Here is a 22,175-nt window from a genome sequence, read left to right as displayed (position 1 = left end):
TATTTTTAATTAAAAAAATTTAAAAAATAATAAAATAAAAAGCAAGCAGTCTGACACTTGAAGTTCTAGGTTTTGCCAGGTCCCACTTTCTAACTCCTACATAGTATTACATGATGGATAGTGTTCACAGTCCTATAGAAGGACTACATAAATTGCCCACCAATCCTCGGGCTGATCCAACCGGCAAACCTTGGCCAATATCTGATAGGTACAAAGTGGGTATCATGTTGCTTTATTTTGCATTTCTCGGGTCATTAAAACTTTTGAGCATCACCTTGTACACTTTGGCTGTTTAAGCATCCCTGTCAAGGAACTCCATGTTCATAGCCATTGTCCCTTTATGGGGTTTCTTCTTCTCCTTGATTTTCAGGAAATATTTGTAGGTTATAGATATTGCTACTCCTGTGGCAGGTTCTGGGAACACAGACACGAAAGATATGGTCCCTGCCCTTCTGAAGCTCACAGCCTAGCACAGGGACTGGTCACAAAACAGTGGAACAAATGCTGGGGTGGATGCTCAGAAAGCATCAAGAATCAGGGAATACCTCCTAGGCTATGATTGAACTACTAATAGGATTTCCTTCTGTTGCTATGTTCTCACTCAGACTTTATGGGCAGAATCAAATGGTAGTGAAGGGCATCGATATTACCACGGCAACTTTACCTAGCCCTCTACAGGTGAGAAGGAACTTTCAGATACTTTGTGTAATCCGCTCAGCCCTAAGGTGAGTCTCTGCCTTCTGAAAGCTTATATTCTATTTGGGGAAAGAAAAAAGGAAGGGAAATGTTTGATTTTTTTTCTTCTTTTAACCTCAAAAAACATTTCAACTGACTCACAGCAAAAAGGCTGGGCTAATGTTGTGTTTTGGTCAGTTATATCTCCAGGGCCCAGACTATGGTAAGGACCCCAGAATTCTTCTCTTTGGTAAGGTCATCTGGGCCTTTCAGGTGAAGGGCCTTTGATTCTAGAGTTTTCTAGGCTACTGAGGGTGGGGTCTGGTGGCCTCCTGGCCCATGAAGGTGATCTTTGTATTCTATGTAGATGGGAAACCAGGAGAGTTAGCTGTGGGGGTTAGCAGACCCTCTCAGAGCCATGATGAGGGCTTTGCAGTTATCAGATCTCTCAGAAGTGCTCAACTGATATTTATTGAGTGAAAACATTAAAATCTTCATAATGAACCCTGAAAAATCTGTGAATTCCTGAAATATGGAAAGAAAGGGTTCGTAGTTACCATTCAGTCCAAACTTTCTCATTTTGGAAGGTGGTAATGAGGTCCCAAAGGCAAAATGACCCGTCCAAAATCTCGCAGACAGAGTCAAAGCTCAGGGGGCCAGGTTCCCCACCCAGCCCCCTGTCCCATGTTCCTCTAGGACTCTTTTGAGCTCTGGGAGGAGGTGCTACTCGGAGGCGAGTTGGCCTCAGTCAGCCTATATGACTCAGATATTTCAAAACAGGAAGTAGAGCGAGCTGTGCCTCGTTCTTCCTCAGTTCTTCTGAAGCTCTTTCTTTAGAAACATCAGGAAACAGGGGTCTGTGAAGAAGCTGCTGCCACTGTGAGGGTCCCAGGATTCGCTTCTTTGCTAAGGTTGGTTGGGCCTGCAGGGAGAAAGGGCCTTTGATTCTGGAGTTTTCTAGGCTGCAGAGGGTGGGGAAACCGCAAGAATTAGCAAGCAGTCCTTTTGAGACCCACAGTGAGGCCCCTACAGATTCTAGATCTCAAGGCCCCCTCCAGCTTAGGTTCGGTTTTTCTGGAATGATCCAGGTATAACTATACAGGGAACCTCATCCTTAATCAAATTGTGACATAAACAGTGGTAGGGTTGGGACTCTGGAATGAGATCACACCATCTAAATCCGCGTTCTAGCACATACAGTTTTGATTTATAAGGTTCCGATCCGTTCTGTGCCAAAGTGGATTTATTAAGAATTCCTGGTTTTGTGTTTTGGGAGGTTTTTTTTGCCTTAAATTTTTTTTTTATTATTTTAATCTTTAAACATATTATGATTACATGCCTTTTTTGGTTACATTCCCTCACTGGCTTCCATCTGCAAGTAGAATAAAATCTAAATCTTTGCACGGCTTGTCATTGAAGCCCTCAAGTGAGATGTTCAAATCTGAGCTTGCCACCTCTCTTACTAGCTTCTTTCTAAACTTTTTTTTTTTTACGATAGTAACATGAAGATGATAATACCAATTTCTTCAGAGGCTTGTAGTACAACGAGTCAAAAAATATTTTTATGTTTATATGCATATGTTATAAGCGCCTGTATATCATAATAAACATTTATATCAAATACTCTGGGGCATAAATTTATCATTAAAAATATTAAAGATACTTATATGTTGTATAATACAAATATACTTATGTGGATTTATTATTTAACAGATATTACATAATCAAAAGTAAAAGAAAACTTCCTGGAGGCCATTCCTTTCTTCTGGCTTATATATATTATTCATGAAAATATTCAAATTTATGTATTTCATGTATGTATATAAATACACTACATATATGCATTTATACACACACACACACACACACACACACGTGAATATAGTTGGAAGGAAACCAAATGTAACCAAAGAGTTATCTAAATGGTGAGTTTCTAAGTAATTTTTCTTTTTCTTTTTATACTTTTTGGTACTTTCTCTAAGGGGTAAGTGTGACTTTTACTATTTTAAGATCAGAAAAATACAATGATAAAAGTTCTTTTAAAAATATTACTATAACAAAGTTTCTAGCTCCTGATCTTATGTGGTAAACCTAGGTCCCATAAAACAAGGACCATCCCCCAGTCCCTGTATCTACCGATCTCAGTGTCTAGAGGTGGCTCCTTGGCCAGTAGTGTAAAATTCTGTTGCAGCTGATTCTTTTCCAGGCACTATGACTAGAGAGATGTATGACCTAAACAAAGACTGAATATTATGCCATAGTGTGTCCTGTAAAACCTTGGCCAGAAAAGAAGCCTCTCCAGCATTATTCCAATGAACTCTCCATTTTGATGTGATGCAAAAATCATTTAGAAAGCATTGTCTAATTATTGCAAAGATAAGAAAATGAATGCGATGAGGCAGCTACAGAGGACAGGAGCCAAGGGTCAATCATATTATAATCAACCTCAGGTCATCCTGGCCTTGTATTGTATGATTATTATTATTTATATACTGTCAGAAAATGCTATTAAATATGTAACAGACGCCTTAAGAAGGCTTCAGTAGTTAGTACTTCTAGGAAATTATTGTAAGAAAATAATCAGAGTTGTATATGGAGACAGACATTTCAAGATCTTATTCTAAATGTAAGCAGAGGCTGTTATATAAATTATGGCCCAATCATATGATTACGTACTTGGCAAATTTTAAAATCCGTGCAGTAGAAGAAAAAATGAAGATATCAAGATGTACTTACAATATTACCATTGGAAATATCCACTTATACCTCAGAAATATGGTATGATAAAATACAAGGGAAAATATAAATACATAAAATATTTGGTAGGAAAGATAGTAAAATATTAGATAAAATATCGATTATTTCGATATTAAAATATTATTATCTTTGAATGGTGAATTATAGACAGTTTTTATTTTCTTTTTTATCTTTTCCGTATTTTCTAAAATGAATACAATGAGCATTGTTATCAAAAAATTTGTAGAGGGAAGAAAAGAGATTCTGCTTTCATTTGATTCTTTGGTTCATTTGACTGTGTAAAATGAGATTTTAACAGTGGTTAGACCTGATAAAATTTTTAAGGACATTGGAGCTAATGGTGCTAAACAGGGCTGGACCTAGTTTAGATCCTTTCCAACTTATGAATGAAAATGGGCCTTTAAGAGGTGATTTTAATTTAAATATAAGTCCTTGTAGAATAAGTAATGCATGCACCTAGTAAAATCCAAACCGTAAGCCTTATTTTCTGCCTACCCCCTGGCCTCGTCGTCCACTCCACCCCTGGGCTTCTAGTTCGTCTCCTCTGAGGCAAACCACTGAAGCAGCTTCTTGTGTATTCTATTCAAAGATCTGTGAATACACAAATCCATGCACCACTTGATAATACATTGTATAGATCTTCCCATTCTTTAAAAATATCTGAGTAGAGTTTCATTGAACTTCTGATATTGATAAACAGTTGTTTCTGCCCTTTTGTTCTTTCAAGCAGTACAGACATGAATAGCTTTGTACATGTTTTTAAGTACATGACGTTTAAGCTAATGTAGGAAAAACTCCTAGAAGTTAAATTGTGAAGTCATTTTATATTGTTACCGATATGACCAAATTACCTACCTACCTGTTTTTATTTCTACCATCTCGCAACATTGTGTATTGCAAGTTTTGTACCTCACCAATTTGGCAGTTGAAAAATGGTCTTTTGTAATTTCAACTTGCTTTTTTTTTTTTTTTCTTGGTGAATGAGGTTGAATACGTTTTCAAATGTTTGAAAGCCATTGGTTTAAAAAAATAAAGCCACTGGTACTTACTTTTCTCTGAACTCTGTGCTTATGATGCTTATGAACTGTGTGCTTACCTGTTTATGCATTGGATTGGATCTCTTTATCTCTTTTATCTATTTTTCAAAAAAAATGGACTTACAGGAGCCTTATTTTAAGAAAGTAGGTCCTTTTTCTACTTTTTTCTCTAAGTGCAAGATTTATTAATTTTTAAATTTTGCTTGGCTTATTTTTGTAGAATATTTTGGTTATTATTTAAGGACATTTATCAACCTTTATTTGTTGGTTTCCAGGTTTTCTGTTGTACTTACAAAGGTTCTTCACCACAGCATGATTATTTTAAAAAATTGTCCTGTATTTCTTTCCTGAGTATTTTAATTTTGGGGTTTGAATCTCTGGTCCATCTGCAGCTTATTTTAATGTAAGGAGTTCAGTTATGGTCCATTTGTTTGTTCTAGAAGCCTGCCCAATTGTTTTAACACCATGTGTTGCAAAAGCCACCTAAACGTGGATAGCCCTTTCTGTAGTATGTTTGGCTTGGCCATTTTTCATTGTTAACTTCTAATTAACACATTAATTTCTAATTTCATTGCTAACTTCTAAAAGAGAATATGGACTGCACTATTTCTGCTCTTTGGAAATCTCACATTAAGATTTTCTTTGTGGACAATCTTCGTGACTATTTGATACGTGTTTGAAAGGACGTGCATTTGCTACTGGGAGGAAATACTGTTACAGTTTGTCATTTGTACCACCTGGATATTCCAGTCTTCTACTTAGTCTATTAGACTTTTTATTTTCTAAGAAAGGTGTGTGTGGAAGTTTCCTTCTCCTTTTGGGGGCAAATAAGGTCTCTGAGTTCTCTTAAACTTCTTTTTTAACGTTCAAGTTCTTCTAATACGTTCTTTTCTTTCAAGAACACACATGTGGTAGTGCCGCTCCTCTCCCTGGTCTCCTTTCCTGGTTAATCTGCCCTTGGCATCCCAGACAGCCTCATTTCCTGCTCATCCTTCACTTACTCTCTTACAGTACCTTAAACCCAAGAACACACCCAAGTGTTTTTACAGTAGTTTCATTTTCACAGACACTATCTGCATACATTCTTCATAACGTATTACAGGAAAAGGGCAATTCTCCTTCCTCACGTCTTCACCCCCAAGTCCTAGTTTTCTCCTTCATTTCACAGAAGAAACTTTTGAATTTGGTATGTCTCTTCCCAGAACCTCCTTACCTTTTTCTTTTCTGCTTTTGTATGTGTATCTGTAACCACTGAAAGTGTAATAGTATTGTTTTGAGTATTTTTTAAAAAGTGGATGTATGATTTTTAAACATTTTTTTTAATGTTTATTTATTTATTTTGAGAGAGAGGAAGAGAGAGAGAGAGCGAGGGCTAGCACAAGCACCAGAGAGAGGCAGAGAGAAAGAGGGAGATAGAGAATCCCAAAACGGCTCCATACTCTGAACTGTGAGATCATGACCTGAGCCAAAATCCAGAGTTGTCTGCTTAACCGACTGAGCCGCCCAGGTGCCCTGATGTATGATTTTTTTTTTAAATATTGCAATTTCTTTTTCTGTTTTTTTTGTACTGTCATAGTAACACATCTTGGATAGCTATTGTTTTTATTTCAGAAGATGGAGTACATTTTCTTAACTGCTGCATAATATTCTGTAGTATGACCATACCTTGTTTTATTTAGCCATTTCTTTATTGATGGACATTTGGGGTGTTTCCAGTTGTTCAGGGTTACACATTGTGTGGTGGTGACACTCCATGCACATATCCTGTTTAGCACACGTGTGTTTCTATGGAGTGTGGTTTAAGGAATGAGCTTGCTAGTTTGTTCCCTTATATGTCCAGTGAAGTTTGCTGCATTAAAAAAATTTTTTTAATGTTTTATTTTTTGAGAGGGAGAGACACACACACACAGAAAGTGAGCAGGGAGGGGCAGAGAGAGGGGGACACAGAATCCAAAGTAGGCTCCAGGCTCCAAGCTGTCAGCACAGAGCTCAACACGAGGCTCGAACCCATGAACCCTGAGATCATAACCCGAGCTGAAGTTGGACACCCAACTGACCGAGCCACTCAGGTGCCTCTGCTGCATTTCTAACATATGCTGTTAGATGGTGGGTATATATTTAAGTATCTTTTCTAAATAAAATAATTTTCATGATAATTGATTGCTTTTGAAAGATGTAGGCTCTGGAGCCTTTGTGAATCCAGTGCAAAGTGTATCTTCCTAAGAGATTTCTAGTTTCCTGAATCAAGAAAACTTGTCTAAACAAGGATGTAAGCCCTGGGGCGCCTGAGTGGCTCAGTCTGTTGAGCGTCTGACTTCAGCTCAGGTCATGATCTCACAGTTTGTGGGTTTGAGCCCCGCGTGGGGCTCTGTGCTGACAGCTCCGAACCTGAAGCCTACTAAGGATTCTGTGTCTCCCTCCCTCTCTGCCCCTCCCCCACTCATGCCCTGTCTCTCTCTCAAAAATTAACATTAAAAAATAAGTTATAAACAATAATGTAAGCTCTAGGTTAAAAAGGAGAAAAAAGGTTTTGCCCCATAATTCCAATTCTAAGAGTGAGGTAATCAGAATTATGCACAGGATATATAAAAAAGCTTCTCAATACAATATTATTTTTAAGAGTAAAGAAATTGAAAATTCTTTAAAATAAATTTCGAGACATCTGGATGGCCAACAGGCACATGAAAAGATGCTCAACGTCGCTCCTCATCAGGGAAATACGAATCAAAACCACACTCAGATATCACCTCACGCCAGTCAGAGTGGCCAAAATGAACAAATCAGGAGACTATAGATGCTGGAGAGGATGTGGAGAAACGGGAACCCTCTTGCACTGTTGGTGGGAATGCAAATTGGTGCAGCCACTCTGGAAAACAGTGTGGAGGTTCCTCAAAAAATTAAAGATAGACCTACCCTATGACCCAGCAATAGCACTGCTAGGAATTTACCCAAGGGATACAGGAGTACTGATACATAGGGGTACTTGTACCCCAATGTTTATAGCAGCACTCTCAACAATAGCCAAATGATGGAAAGAGCCTAAATGTCCATCAACTGATGAATGGATAAAAAATTGTGGTTTATATACACAATGGAGTACTACGTGGCAATGAGAAAGAATGAAATATGGCCCTTTGTAGCAACATGGATGGAACTGGAGAGTGTGATGCTAAGTGAAATAAGCCATACAGAGAAAGACAGATACCATATGTTTTCACTCTTATGTGGATCCTGAGAAACTTAACAGAAACCCATGGGGGAGGGGAAGGAAAAAAAAAAAAAAGAGGTTAGAGTGGGAGAGAGCCAAAGCATAAGAGACTCTTAAAAACTGAGAACAAACTGAGGGTTGGTGGGGGGTGGGAGGGAGGGGAGGGTGTGTGATGGGTATTGAGGAGGGCACCTTTTGTGATGAGCACTGGGTGTTGTATGGAAACCAATTTGACAATAAATTTCATATATTGAAAATAAAATAAAATAAAATAAATTTTGATATATCTGCATGCAAGAGATCAAGAAATAAATAAAAATATGCCCAAGAAGAATATTTAGGGGCACTTGGGTGACTCAGTTTGTTAAGCATCTGACTTTGGCTCAGCTCAAGATCTCGTGGTTCATGGGTATGGGCCCCGCATCCAGCTCTGCACTGACAGCTCAGAGCCTGGAGCCTGCCTTGGATTCTGTATCTCCCTCTCTCTGTGCCCTGTCCTCTGTTTGTGCTCTCTCTCTGTCAAAAAATAAATAAATAAACATAAAAAAAAAGAATATTTAATGGTTGGGGTAAATGTTTATTCTAAATATTAAGTGGGGGAAAATAGATGTATACACCTAGATATGCAACCTGATTTTAATTTTTATATAAATATTTCTGTGTGTGTGGTGTGTGAATTATCATAACTGTGAGCATGTTATAATTCACCGTGTTTTCAATTTTCACACATACAAAAACCACTGATTTAGAAACCGAATTAAAAGGCTGACAGAGTTAACTTGGTTCATTTCCAGTCATGGGTTCTTGATCAGCTGTGGCTGCTGGTCCTGAGGTCTTTGGGGCACAACAGTACATCATGTCTTCCTAACACTATTATTTCAGTCAGACCTCATCACTTCTCTGGAAGCAGCCCTTCCCATCTATTCTTCACACTTTTATTGTTAGTCCCAGACTGGATGACATTACAGTCTTTTCTTAGTTCCCTGTCACCTCTAGGACAAAGCCTGAGACATTGCCCCACAGTGTGAGGCCCTTTGTAACAGTCCCTGTTCAGAGCTTCATCCCTTTTCCCACCACCCCCACCCCCAAATACTTCATGCTTTACTTTATTGAGCTCCTTGTGCCAGCCTGAATTGACTTGAACATCCTTGCCTCCATCTTTTGCATAAATTACTTCTTGCCAAGAATTGTCCTTTCTTACCTCCTTCCTGAAAGTGTCTTCCCTTTAGGAAGCCCTTCCCCTGGGCTGAGTTGGGGTTCTTTCCTCTGTATTCCTACTGTACCCTGGTCACAGCTCTCTGACCGTTGGCTAATTTGTATATCTACTTTACAAAGTAGTGAGCTACTTGAGAACAGAAACTTGTCCCTGTGTTTTGTTTTTTGCTTTTTTGTTTTTTGCCTTCTGTCCACAGTAGAATATCTGGTGTGTGGTAGAAATAATAGTTTTGATGAAGTTTTCTTCCTCATCTGAATGTACTATTGTATTTTGTCCTAGGCTGCAATTAACATTCTCCTGACACTTGACCAACATGGATTTCAGTAAATGTCTGTATAATATTGGGGAACAGCTGGGCAGTGATGAGCTGGCCTCCCTCAAATTCCTGAGCCTGGACTACATCCCACAAAAGAAGCAAGAACCCATCAAAGATGCCTTGATGTTATTCCAGAGACTCCAGGAAAAGAGAATGTTGGAGGAAAGCAACCTGTCCTTCTTGAAGGAGCTGCTTTTCCGAATTAATAGACTGGACCTGCTGTTCAACTACCTGAACACCAGCAAGGAAGCAATGGAGCAGGAGCTTCAGATACCAGGCAGAGCCCAGATCCCTCCCTACAGGTGGGGAGAACCTTCACAATTCAGACACTGGGAGGTGTGGGTGCAGTGGACATATCTTTGTGGGCAGGGCTGATGGCAGGTGTCTGTGTGGTATGACTTTGGAAGTTCCTTGAAGATGTCCCACCAGGGTCAGATTAAGACATTTAGAGACCCTATATATAATTCAGGAAAAAAAGTTAAACCATAAAATAAAAACACTTTTGTTTCCAAAGTGAAATATTACCTATAGGTATGCTGAAATTAAAACAGACATCTTCTGAATGTTGTCTCTTTCTGTTCTGTCTCCTCTTTTGTTGCCTCTGCTCTGCCTCTGCCCATAGCATGTGCTTACTTTGTCTATTATTGGATAAAGCGTCCCTACTTCTTACATGAAATCCCCCTCCTGCCTGCTTGTGGATGACTATGGATATTCTCAGTGGGGTGTTAGGCTTTTATTCCACACTGAAAGACTTGTATCACAAAGTTCTCCAATGAGGGGTGTATGCTGCCATTCTGGACAGGTCAGGCTGGACCCCACAAAAACTGGCCCCTGTGTGCTTAGCTTCTGCCAGGAGAACAGCTGTGACTTTGGTCGTCTGTCCTGCCAAATGCCTCACAGCTAGGCCTCTCCCCACCTGTGGGAGAGTGGGTACCCAGGGTTGATAACAAGCCATGTTCTGTTACCTCTTGATGAGTTGGTAACAGACTTTTAAAATAGAAACACATTACCAACTTTTTTATTTCAATATCCCCTTTGTAAAGTTCTTTTTAGCTTTCCTTCTGGAAACTTCTACTCAAGCCTTAGCTGTGGCCCATTTCTCAGTCTGTTCTTGTCATTAACAATGACATGTGTGACAGTAAGTCCTCACAGCCAGGGCTGAAAGCCACTATCTTCTACTGGCCTGTCTATTTATGAACACCCTGGTCCTTAATCTCAGAGATCTGAGATTCTGGCATGTTCCTTATCATACGTTTCTCTACTTGAAGCTTGAGCATTTTGAAAGAGAGATATTCTGGGTATACTAGTTTCCTAGGGATGCTGTAACAAACTACCACAGACTGAGTGCCTTAGTTCAGTAGAGACATTTATACACTCATAGTTCTGGGGGTTAAAAGTTTGAAGTCAAGGTGTCAACAGGCTTGGATCCTTTCAGAGCTCTAGGGAGAATCTGTTTCATGTTTCTTTCTCCCCTAGCTTCTGGCACTGGCAGGCAATCCTTGGTGTTCCTTGTCTTTTAGATGAATCGCTCTAAGCTCTGTCTCCTTTCTGTGCCTGTTTGTTGGAATTTCCCTCTTCTTGTAAAGACACCAGTCATTGGGTTAGGGCATACCCTAATTTAGTGTGACCTCATCTTAACAAGATTACATCAGCAAAGACCCTTTTTCCAAGTAAAGTTGCATTCCCACATCCAGGATGGACATGAATTTAGGAGAAGCATTGGGGGAGGACATTATTTAATACTGGATAACTTTGGCTTAATGGAATTGTGACATCTCTATAACAATTTTTTCCATTAAGGCACAAATTAGTCCTAAAAACAACAACCCTAGAATGAGGAAAGCTGGAGAGTCTCATCTTAGGCCCACCATCTTGGTCTTCTGAAAGTTGCACTCCTTCTGCCACATAAGCAAAGTTGAAGCGTATTATCAATGCCACACAATGAGCTGTAACTCTGTTGGAGGGCTAAGAGTCCCTACAAGGGAGGATCTATCTGTTAAACTCTTTAACATGTTATCTTGGGAACAAAAGGTCAGCACAAGTTCTACAGTTAATCATTGTTGGATGTTAGCCAGGAAATAAAAAGTATGATAGTGTGGCCACTTTCCACTTATAAGAAAGCCCTAGACATTTTTATTTTCAAATTATAATTGCTACCTATAAAATAAGTATCTTATGAACTACCCAGATTTGTTTCTAGACGGTGATGGAAGCTAGTAAGTTTTAGTAATGAGGAAAGTAAAAGGGAAAATACTTTGTAATAAAGTTAAAAGGGACAGTAGCTTTTGATTGGACCTAATCTCAGCCAAACTTGGAAAGCTTTGGAGAAATACTTCTAGGGTAGAATCCATGAGAGGGAGGATGAAGCAGATGATAATACTGAGTAACTTCCAGTTCCACACTAAATTTATTTTCAGAATTTTCATTTTCTTTTTTATTTTTTTTATTTTTTTTTAACCTTTATTTTTGAGACAGAGAGAGACAGAGCATGAATGGGGGAGGGTCAGAGAGAGGGAGACACAGAATCTGAAACAGGCTCCAGGCTCTGAGCTGTCAGCACAGAGCCTGACGCTAGGCTCGAACTCACGGACTGCAAGATCACGACCTGAGCCGAAGTCGGACGCTAACCAACTGAGCCACCCAGGCGCCCCAGAATTTTCATTTTCTAATTTGAAGTTAGCATGCTTTTGTGTTAACGTTATTTTCCTTTACACCATAATAGTGAAAGGTTTTCTGAATTATTAAACATTCCTTTGTTCGTTCAATAAACATATCCTGAGAACCTATCATGGATTAAGAAATAATAATGCCTGGGGCACCTGGGTGACTCCGTTGGTTGAGACTTTGACTCTTGATTTCAGCTTGGGTCCTGATCTCACTGTTGGTGGTGTGGAGCCCTGCAATGGGCTCTGCCCTGACAGCACAGAGACTGGTTGGGATTTTCTCTCTCTCCCTCTTTCTTTGCCCCTCCCTGGCTCTCTCTCTCTCTCTCTCTCTCTCTCTCTCGCTGTCTTCCAAAATAAATAAACTTAAAAAAAGAAAAAAGAAACAATAAGGGTGTCTGGGTGCCTCAATCATTTGAGCGTCCAACTTCAGCTCAGGCCATGATCTCACCATACAGGAGTTCAAGCCCCAAGTTAGTCTCTGTGCTGACAGCTCAGAGCTTGAAAACTGCTTCAGATTCTGTGTGTGTTTGTGTGTGTGTGTGTGTCTCTCTCTCTGCCCCTCCCCCATTCACACTCGGTCTCTCAAAAATGAATAAATGTTAAAAAAAAGTTAAAAAAAAGGAAATAATAATGCCTATTGTGTATTGAATACTTAGTATGTTGCCAAAGATTGGTTTAAGCACTTCAGATAATTATATTCATGTCATTCTCAATATATCCCAGTGGTATATAGAATTATCTACAAGTTTATAGGTGAGGGAAAAAGTACACAACATGTCTATAGTCACACAGCTCTGAGATGGTGGAACCAAGCTTCCAATACCTCAGTAGTCTGGGGCCTCTGCACTTACTGTACCTCATGACTCACTGGGCTTATGGAAACAAAAAGGACATGGACTCTGCTCTCAGTGGACTCAGAGAGCTTCATAAACAATTATGACATTGTGTGTAAACCTTCTGCTGTGGCAAAGGCACAGTGGGTTGAATGCAGCTCTGAAGACACTCAGATGGTCCCTGAGCTGTTAGTGGATGAGTGGTTGGCTGTCTGCAGATGGACAAGGGAATGTGGGTGTGGGGAGCACAGCATAAGGGGTGAGGAGCAGGGCAGCCAGGTGTGTTTAAAGAGGAGATGAGGGTGGGTGGTGAGGAGTGGCCTGAGAAGCTGAAGGGTAGGCTGGGCTTCATAAAGGTCCGTATTCCAGAACCATGTGTTTCCCCTTCATATGGGAGAGCACTGGCAAGTTTTAATTAAGGAAGTGACGATCCAGTTTGCATTTAAAAAAAAATTTTTTTTAATGTTTATTTATTTTTGAGACAGAGAGAGACAGAGCATGAATGGGGGAGGGTCAGAGAGAGGGAGACACAGAATCTGAAACAGGCTCCAGGCTCTGAGCTGTCGGCACAGAGCCTGATGCGGGACTCAAACTCACGGACCGTGAGATCATGACCTGAGCCGAAGTCAGCTGCTTAACCGACTGAGCCACCCAGGCGCCCCATCCAGTTTGCATTTTGAAAAACATAATTTCCTAAGTAAAAACTTTTTTCTACTGAAACAAACTCTTGATTTTATAGTGAGGGACCAAGGAAAAACACACTTCACTTAACTGAAATGAACTGAATGACAAAATTAGTGGAACTTTAAATTATGTTAAGGGGAGAATAGTTGGGCATGAGTCAATAGCCTTCTGTGCCATCACAGCAGCCTCTTTGCAAGAACTCCACTCATAAATTATGTCATTAGCTATCTTTGTTTTAAGGGGAAGTGAACAGAATCAAGTCTCCACTGTGACTCCTTTTATCAAATTGGAAATTATTTATGAAAACATTTCTTTTCTTTGATGTCTATTTGTTTGTGTATATATGGATGTATGTATGTATGTAAAGAGCCCATGCACAAGCCGAGAAGAGGCAGAGAGAGAAGAGAGAGAATCCCAAGCAGGCTCTGTGCTGTCAGTGCAGACCCCCATATGGGGCTTGAACTCACGAACCGTGAGATCATGACCTGAGCCAAAATCAAGAGCTGAATGCTTAACTTACTGACCCTAAGAAACCATTTCTAAAGTGTCTCCATTTTCCACCACAGGGTCATGCTTTTTCAGATTTCAGAAGATGTAAACAAATTGGAATTGAGGTCGTTTAAGTTTCTTTTGAGCCAGGAGATCTCCAGATGTAAAGTGGATGATGATATGGTAAGACCGGTGTTTCACCAAGATTTGGTCCTGAGGTTGAGTCAGCCAGTGAGAACTGCTGAGACTGGAGAGAGGGCTAGTCTAGTAAAAACAACTTGGACTCTCACTTTTCAACTGGGGGAGAAGAAAATAGTTGTCAGGCAGCAGTGTTGTAGATAGGATTCCTTTGTATACTGGGAAATGCTTCTCACATCAATTATCAGGAGCATGACAGAGTCAGGAGCTACAGAGGAAGATTGATTGTGGAGGTACAGCCTGGTGTGGGACCTTACAGAGCCAGGAAAGACAGTGGTGAGCTGGAGACACCTTCCCACTTGTGTAGTCTCTGAAATCAACTGGGATCTGGAACTCTATGCGTGTGTATGCATGTGTGCGTGTGTGTGAACGCGGGACTGGAGGTGAATCAGGTACCAGAGGCAGTGTTGGGAGAGAGACAGTCCCCAGGGCTGTCACCATGGAGACCAGGGTACTGTGTCTTAGCCATGCATCTCAGGCTGTTTCACAGACTTCACACAAAGGTGCCCACAGGTAGTTTCAGCATAGGGCTTGGGGCCTAGGGCCCAGGGCCTGGATGCCATCTGATGTCATTTCTCTATCTTCTCACTTCTATCTGACTGATCCAGAAAACACAGAATTGCTTTTCTAGTGCTATATGGGTTTCATAAGACCAGGCAGGATGTCCTCTCAGGAGGGTCAGCTTGGGAAGCTAGGGTGGGCCCTCTGTTTGGAGAGGATGGAATTAAAAAAAGAAAATCTAATCTAAAAGCCAGTATGTATCAATCCAGTCTTCCAACTTCGTTTCTTTTCCTTTTAGAACTTGCTTGATATTTTCATAGAGATGGAAAAGAGGGTCATCCTAGGGGAAAGAAATTTGGACACTCTGAAAAGAATCTGTGACCAAATCAACAAGAGCCTGCTGAAGAAAATCACTGATTATGAAGAATTAAGCAGAGGTAGAAATAACTTGACAGCTGTGAATTAGCAAAATGTATTCTTAAATTGGCAAGTCCCTCTATGTCACAATTGTTTCTAATCAAATATGTGTTTATTTTTTAATTCAGAGGGAAGAATGAGCCTTCAAAGAAGTCCAGATGAATTGTCAAATGGTAATATTGGAAATACGGTTTTAAGACTTACTTAATTTACTATCTGACACCCCTATTGCCTCCTTTCCACACCTTTCTACCACATCTACATCTTAATGGTCTTGCTCTCCTAGTATCAACAAATAGGCTCAGTGCCTGCTTGTCACCTCTACACATTGAAAAACATAAAAAAGTTGTCAAAAGACGTAGACCTTGCAGCCCCAGTGTGGCAAGTTTGAAATAGATGAAGAGTTAGTCAGTAAAAAGATTTTTACTTATTCTGTGGACTGCAAGGATATTACATTCAAGGCAGTCTGTGAATTTTCATTTTAAAGGGGACCTTACGATGTCCTGGGTGCTTTGTGTTTCTTTACCAAAGTATCGTCCCTGCCATGTCTCATTCTCCGTTGCTTGTAGGGGAGGAATCCCTGGCAATGATGGCATTATCGGACTCTCTAGAAGAACAGGACAGTGAGTCACAGGTATGGAGAAATCCCGGTTCCTTTTTTCTCTTCACATTGCAGATTCTAGTTCTTATATTCCTTAGCTTTTAAGCTTCTTAGATAAACTACTAAGGGGCAGACACTTGTGGGAAATTTTGAGAACTATAGAAAATTTTCACAAAAGGACAAATTTTAAAATGTTATTTTTTAAGTTTTAATGTTAAAAAGTGTTGAAATTTTATTTCAAAACCAAAGACAAAGGCATTGGAATAGTTGGTGGACAGAGCAAGTGAGAACCCTCCTATGCAATTCTCCCAGCAGCTGCCTCAGCCTGAGTGGGAGAAAGCTTTGGGGGGAAAAGTCTAGCAGGACTGGGAAAAGCAAGCTTTTCTTTTAGCTTGATATTTCAAAAACTGTTTCTAGTTAGTGATTTAGGTGTAAGCAGCAAATGCTCATGATCTTGCCGGCTCTATATTTTTGTCTCAAGGAGCCAGTGCATGAATTGCCTTTCTAGACATAATTGCTTCGATTTATTAACCTTCAAAAACTCACCAGCTACAGTCTGTTTCATTAGCCTGTTCCCTACTCTCTTTGGTAGGAAGCAAAGGAAACCCTGAAGGTTATCAGTCTAGCGGGAGACTTGAAAGTAAGCTGAGAGAGACCAGTTAAAAGTGGGCTCCTGAGCAGATTACCAGATCTAAGTCTGAAAATCAAAGAGTAACCAAAGTCATGTGGCACTTTGCAAATAGCAAAGTGCTCTGTAAGTGTGGTCCCTATTGAACTGCTAAACGTACTAAGTGCAAGAGAGCTCTGGTAACTTGCACAAAGTCTTAAGGTTATTAAGTAGTAGAGCCAGGAACTTTAGCCCTTAGTGTGGAGCCCTTTTCTCTACCTCGAGGAGCTGCATAGATTTCCCAATATGTGCTGAATATCTCAGCACTGAGACAGCCCTGGGAGAGTCAGAACACAGGGCCATCTCTGACTGATGCTGTCAGGTACTAGAATCTGGATCCTGTAACCTGCAGCATAGCCAAGACCTGCCTGACTAGTGCATCTCTCTCCTCCAATCACTGTGGTCCTGAGAGCCAAACTAAGTCATCGGCTTTCAAAATCCAGGAACCACACTATGTCATGTGTGAAGGGCAGACCCTCAACTGTTAGCCCAGAAACATAGATGAGTTGAATGGCTAGCCAAGGGAATCACAAGGTGACAGACAGGCAACCCAAAGACAGCATTAGGATGTTCATTCATTCATCAACTCCTGACAGAGCTTTCACAAATTAATAAATTCTAGGGTGGGAGGGAGGGGAAAGCGGGTGATGCGCATTGAGGAAGGCACCTGTTGGGATGAGCGCTGGGTGTTGTATGGAAACCAATTTGACAATAAATTTCACATTAAAAAATTTAATAAATTCTAGTTCCTGGTGCAGATGTTAGCCACCTTGAGCGTAAACTAAAACAAATAATGAAAATATGCTCTGATGACAACCATATTAATATATGTGCAAAGTGCTCAGGAGGCCCAAGTATTGGGACACTGATTTTACACACTAACTGTGGGGCAGAAGTCTGGGGAATCATGTGTCCAGAGAACAGGTGGAAACCAGTTCACCAGAGAAACAATGTCAAGTTGGGGTAGGGACATTGTAAGTACACTTGGGTCCCAGTTTGGCTAAGGGGACAGACTGGCTTCTTACTAGGGAGTCATCTGTTCAATTCTCAAGTGTTTGACCCACAGAGTCAGCTCCTGGGTTGGATTTTTGTTTTCCAGACATCGGACAAAGTTTACCGAATGAAAAGCAAACCTCGCGGATATTGTTTGATCTTTAACAATTATGATTTTAGCAGAGCACGGAAGGATGTGCCCAAACTTCAGAACATTAAGGATAGGAATGGAACAAACTTCGATGCAGGTACAGTAGGACCCTGAAAAGAAATGAAATATTTCTAATGCCTATGTTTTTATCAAAAGGAAAGGGCAAAATTGTACCAACAGGGCCACATGTTTCAGAAAAAAAAAAAAATAGATATATTTCCTGGTGGAAGTGAAGAACATTCTTATGTATTCGTTAGTTTTCTGCGTTTGTTTTTTAATTTCTTAATTTCATTTTTTGAAGTGTTTATTTATTTTTGAGAGAGAGAGAGAGAGCATGAGCAGGGGAGAGAGGGGAGTACAGAGGATCTGAAGCAGGCTCTGTGCTGACAGCCGAGAGAGCCCAATGTGGGGCTCAAACTCACAAACCATGAGATCATGACCTGAGCCAAAGTTGGATGTTCAACTGACTAAGCCACCCAGGTGACCCTGCTTTTGTTTTTTTTTAAATTAATTTTTAATCAAAGTAATGTATCTAGGGTAAAATATTGAGTCTTAATAAAAGACTAATAATAAATTTTTTTTTTTAATGTTTATTTATTTTTGAGACAGAGAGAGACAGAGCATGAACGGGGGAGGGGCAGAGAGAGAGGGAGACACAGAATCGGAAGCAGGCTCCAGGCTCCGAGCCATCAGCCCAGAGCCCGACGCGGGGCTCGAACTCACGGACCGTGAGATCGTGACTTGAGCTGAAGTCGGACGCTTAACCGATTGAGCCACCCTGGCGCCCCTAAAAGACTAATAATAAAAAGCAACAACAAGCTTTGCTTTTAATTCAACTAAACTAATACTGCTTCTGTAGAATGTATTAATTATTAGGTGTAAACATTGCTTTGGGATCAAGACCATATATAGGAGTTGCATTTATAGGGGCATCTGGGTGGTTCATTTGGTCAAGCGTCCAACTTTTGGTTTCTGGTCAGGTTGTGATCTCGCAGTTTTGTGGGTTTGAGCCCCGCATCAGGCTGTGCACAACAGTGCAGAGCCTGCTTGGGATTCTCTTTCTCTCTCCCTCTCTCTCTGCCACTCCCCTACTCGTGCTGTCTCTTTTAGCTTGATATTTCAAAAACTGTTTCTAGTTAGTGATTTAGGTGTAAGCAGCAAATGCTCATGATCTTGCCGGCTCTATATTTTTGTCTCAATGGGAGCCAGTGCATGAATTGCCTTTCTAGACATAATTGCTTCGATTTATTAACCTTCAAAGACTCATCAGCTACATTGTTTCATTAGCCTGTTCCCTACTCTCTTTGGCGGGAAGCAAAGGAAACCCTGAAGGTTATCAGTCTAGTTAGCTGTTAACTGTTAGCTGTCTCTGTCTCTCTCAAAATAATAAACTTAAAAAAAAATTTAGGGGCGCCTGGGTGGCTCAGTTGGTTAAGCGTCTGACTTTGGCTCAGGTCATGATCTTATAGTTCATGACTTTGAGCCTGCATCGGGCTCTATGCTGACAGCTCAGAGCCTGGAGCCTGCTTCAGAGTCTGTGTCTCCCTCTCTCTCTGCTCCTCCCCTGCTCGTGCTCTTTCTCAAAAACAAACATTAAAAAAAAAAATTAAAAATATTTTTAGAAGTTGTATTTACAAAAGTTGGGCTATAAGCGTAGATGAAATTGTCAGTCTTTAATAGAAATGGTCTTTTCAAATATTAAACTAGCCAGAAATTCTTTTGCTCAGACTACTTAGGATAAGATTGAGAACTTATAGGTTAAATGAAAAAAAAATTGGCAGCATGTGAAAATAGAAATGGTTACTACTAAAAGTGATAATAGAAATAATCCAACCCAACAACTGTATTTTTGAAAATGCCCTTAGCAGGGCCCTTAGTGTGGCTCAACTGGTTGACGTTATGAGTCATAATGTCAGGTAATGATATATATTTTTTTAACTGAATAAAGTTTGGAAAATTAATGTAGGTTGATTTTAATCATCAAGATTCTGCTAATGGTCTCTGTTAACAGTTGTTTATTCAAGCAAATCTGTTCTAAGATTTCAAAAGCCACAGAGCTGAAGTCTACTGACTGTATCACTCATCATCATATACCTTGGTATTGGAGAAACAGGCCTTTGATTTTCATTAATTTCGTTAAAACACTTTTATTAAAATAATATTTGATTGTATTTCTGGGTTTTTGGTCAAAGGGTAGGTATAAATTTGCAGACCTCTAGGATGAAAAAGTCTAGAGATCTAATGTATGACATAATGACTATAGTTAATAAGACTGTATTGAGGGGCGCCTGGGTGGCTCAGTCGGTTGGGCGGCCAACTTCGGCTCAGGTCATGATCTTGCGGTCCGTGAGTTCGAGCCCCGCGTCAGGCTCTGTGCTGACAGCTCGGAGCCTGGAGCCTGTTTCGGGTTCTGTGTCTCCCTCTCTCTGACCCTCCCCCGTTCATGCTCTGTCTCTCTCTGTCTCAAAAATAAACGTTAAAAAAAAAAAAAAAAGACTGTATTGAATACTAGTATTTCAGGTGAACTCATCACACACACACTCACACACAGTAATTAAGTATGTGAGGAGATGTGTTATCAGCTTGGCTGTGGTAATAACTTCATGCTGTACACCTTAAATATATATAATTTTTAGTTTTAAAAAAAGAATCAAGCAGCCTGAAAACGTTGACTTTTGCTAGATCTTAGAGCACTAGGGGGAAAAATAATGTTATGCATATAGAAAACAAAGCAATGAAAAAATAATGCAATTACTAATTCCAGGAAAGAAAAAATTTAATAAGGAAAGCATAATTAAGGTATATTTTCATCTTACTATTGATTCAACTAAAAGTTGTAAACAACTGGGGCACCTGGGTGGCTCAGTCAGTTAAGCGTCTGACTTCAGCTCAGGTCCTGATATTGTGGTCTGCAGTCCATGGGTTCGAGCCCCATGTCAGGTTCTGTGCTGACCCTCAGAGCCTGCTTCGGATTCTGTGTCTCCCTCTCTCTGCCCCTTCCCCACTACTCTCTCTCTCTCTCTCTGTCAAAATAATAAATAAACATCAAAAATTTTAAAAGTTGTAAACAACTGAATAAGAGTTCATATGCTCATCCTGTGGGGTGCCTGGCTGGCTCAGTTGGTTGAGTGGACTCGATTTTGGCTTCAGTCATGATCTCATGGTTAGTGAGTTTGAGCACTGACAGTGCAGAACCTGCTTGGGATTCTCTCTCCCTTTCTCTGCCCCTTCTCTGCATGTGCATGCACTCTCTCTCTTAAAATAAATAAACTTAAAAAAATGCTCATCTTCCATAACAGGAACTCAATACATAAGTTACATAAGGCTAAAATTTATAAAATAGTAAATAGCAAAGTGCCCAAATTCATTACAAGATGGAGGCTAATACCAAAAAAAAAAAAAAGTAGTTAAAAGTTGAAAGTGGTTGCATTCATGCAACATGATTGGGTAAAAGGGAGAAGTAGAAAAGGGATAGCTTTTTTGTAATAGGACTTTCAGTTCTACTTGACTTTTGAAAGGTTCATATCTTGCATTTTGGTAAACAATTTTTGAGAGTGCTTGAGATAAAATAAATATGGATCTTTTATTAAAAAGTGTTTTGGGGTGCTCCTGTGTGGCGCAATTGGTTGAGCATCTGACTCTTGATTTTGGCTCAGGTTATGATCCCAAAGTCATGGGATTGGGCCCTGCTTAAATTCTCTTTCTCTCTCAAAAAAAATAAACATTTTAAAAAGTAAAATAAATTAAAATATTTTAAAAATGTTTTTGCTTTTTGTTCTATGTAAGTAATACATTATTATTTAGATTGGTTTGGTAGTAAGCCTATATAATAGCTTACCCATCTTATAGCCTAGTTGAGAAAAGACAAAAGGCCAACAATAGCACTCTCCCCTTTCTCATTTGCCTCAGGACTAGAAATGTTTTCTGCTAAGGGCAATAAATATTAGAAAACTATGGAATTCAGCCAGGTGATATAAATGGCCTTGCTCTTCAGTTCTGTTTCACATTCTTTATCTGATCAATGTTCTCTCTATTGGGCTGTGGTCTGGGAATTACTGTGGTGTAATATGACTTTTCTTATTTCACTTTTCAGAAGCTTTGAGTAAGACCTTTAGTGAGCTTCATTTTGAGATTGTGAATTTCAAAGACTCTACAGCAAAGACAATCTGTGAAGTTCTGAAATCCTACCAAAGAATGGACCATAATAACAAAGATTGCTTCATCTGCTGTATCCTCTCCCATGGAGACAAAGGCATTATTTATGGCTCTGATGGGCAGGAAGCCCCCATCTATGAGCTGACTTCTTACTTCACTGGTTCAAAGTGCCCTTCCCTTGCAGGCAAGCCCAAAATCTTTTTTATTCAGGCTTGTCAAGGGGATAACTACCAGAGAGGTATAGCTGTTGAGACTGACTCCGAACAGAAGGAAGACTACTTAGAAATGGACTCATCATTTCAGAAGAGATATATCCCAGATGAGGCTGATTTTCTGCTGGGGATGGCCACTGTGAACAACTGTGTTTCCTACCGAAACCCTACGGAGGGGACCTGGTATATCCAGTCACTTTGCCAGAGCCTAAGAGAAAGATGTCCTAGGTAATTTTTGCTTGCTCTGCCTTTCATTCATTTCTAAATTTCTAGCTATGGATTACATAGTTGTACTTTCCAGGTCAGTTGCAAAATGGGAGAGGGGGCAAGTGTTAATATCTTCAGTTCACAGATGGAAAAAAACTGAGGTACTTACTGCAGAGTTTCTTTTATCTAGCA

General features: G+C 40.1%; 1 protein-coding gene across 6 annotated transcripts in view; it reads left to right on the top strand.

Annotated features, from left to right (window-relative positions):
• Positions 1–22,175, top strand: part of CASP8 (caspase 8) — a 75,834-nt gene that overhangs the window by 50,386 nt on the left and 3,273 nt on the right. For 2 of the 6 annotated variants that reach the window (XM_058709478.1, XM_058709460.1), the window contains exons 2-8: positions 9,173–9,511; positions 13,959–14,064; positions 14,879–15,017; positions 15,126–15,170; positions 15,567–15,631; positions 17,365–17,506; positions 21,503–22,004. In XM_058709478.1, coding sequence (XP_058565461.1) covers positions 9,207–9,511; positions 13,959–14,064; positions 14,879–15,017; positions 15,126–15,170; positions 15,567–15,631; positions 17,365–17,506; positions 21,503–22,004 — 1,304 coding nt within the window. In that variant the 5' untranslated portion in view covers positions 9,173–9,206. Of the gene's footprint in view, positions 1–605; positions 726–1,435; positions 1,587–6,376; positions 6,576–9,172; positions 9,512–13,958; positions 14,065–14,878; positions 15,018–15,125; positions 15,171–15,566; positions 15,632–17,364; positions 17,507–21,502; positions 22,005–22,175 lie in introns of those variants that run through there. The other 4 variants (XM_058709449.1, XM_058709439.1, XM_058709429.1 and 1 more) reach the window with 4 other exon arrangements.

The sequence above is a fragment of the Neofelis nebulosa genome, chromosome 2 (genome assembly GCF_028018385.1).
Source record: "Neofelis nebulosa isolate mNeoNeb1 chromosome 2, mNeoNeb1.pri, whole genome shotgun sequence".
NCBI lineage: Eukaryota > Metazoa > Chordata > Mammalia > Carnivora > Felidae > Neofelis > Neofelis nebulosa.
The sequence above is the reverse complement of the archived record's forward strand: the minus strand, read 5'-3'. Positions and strand labels throughout refer to the sequence as shown.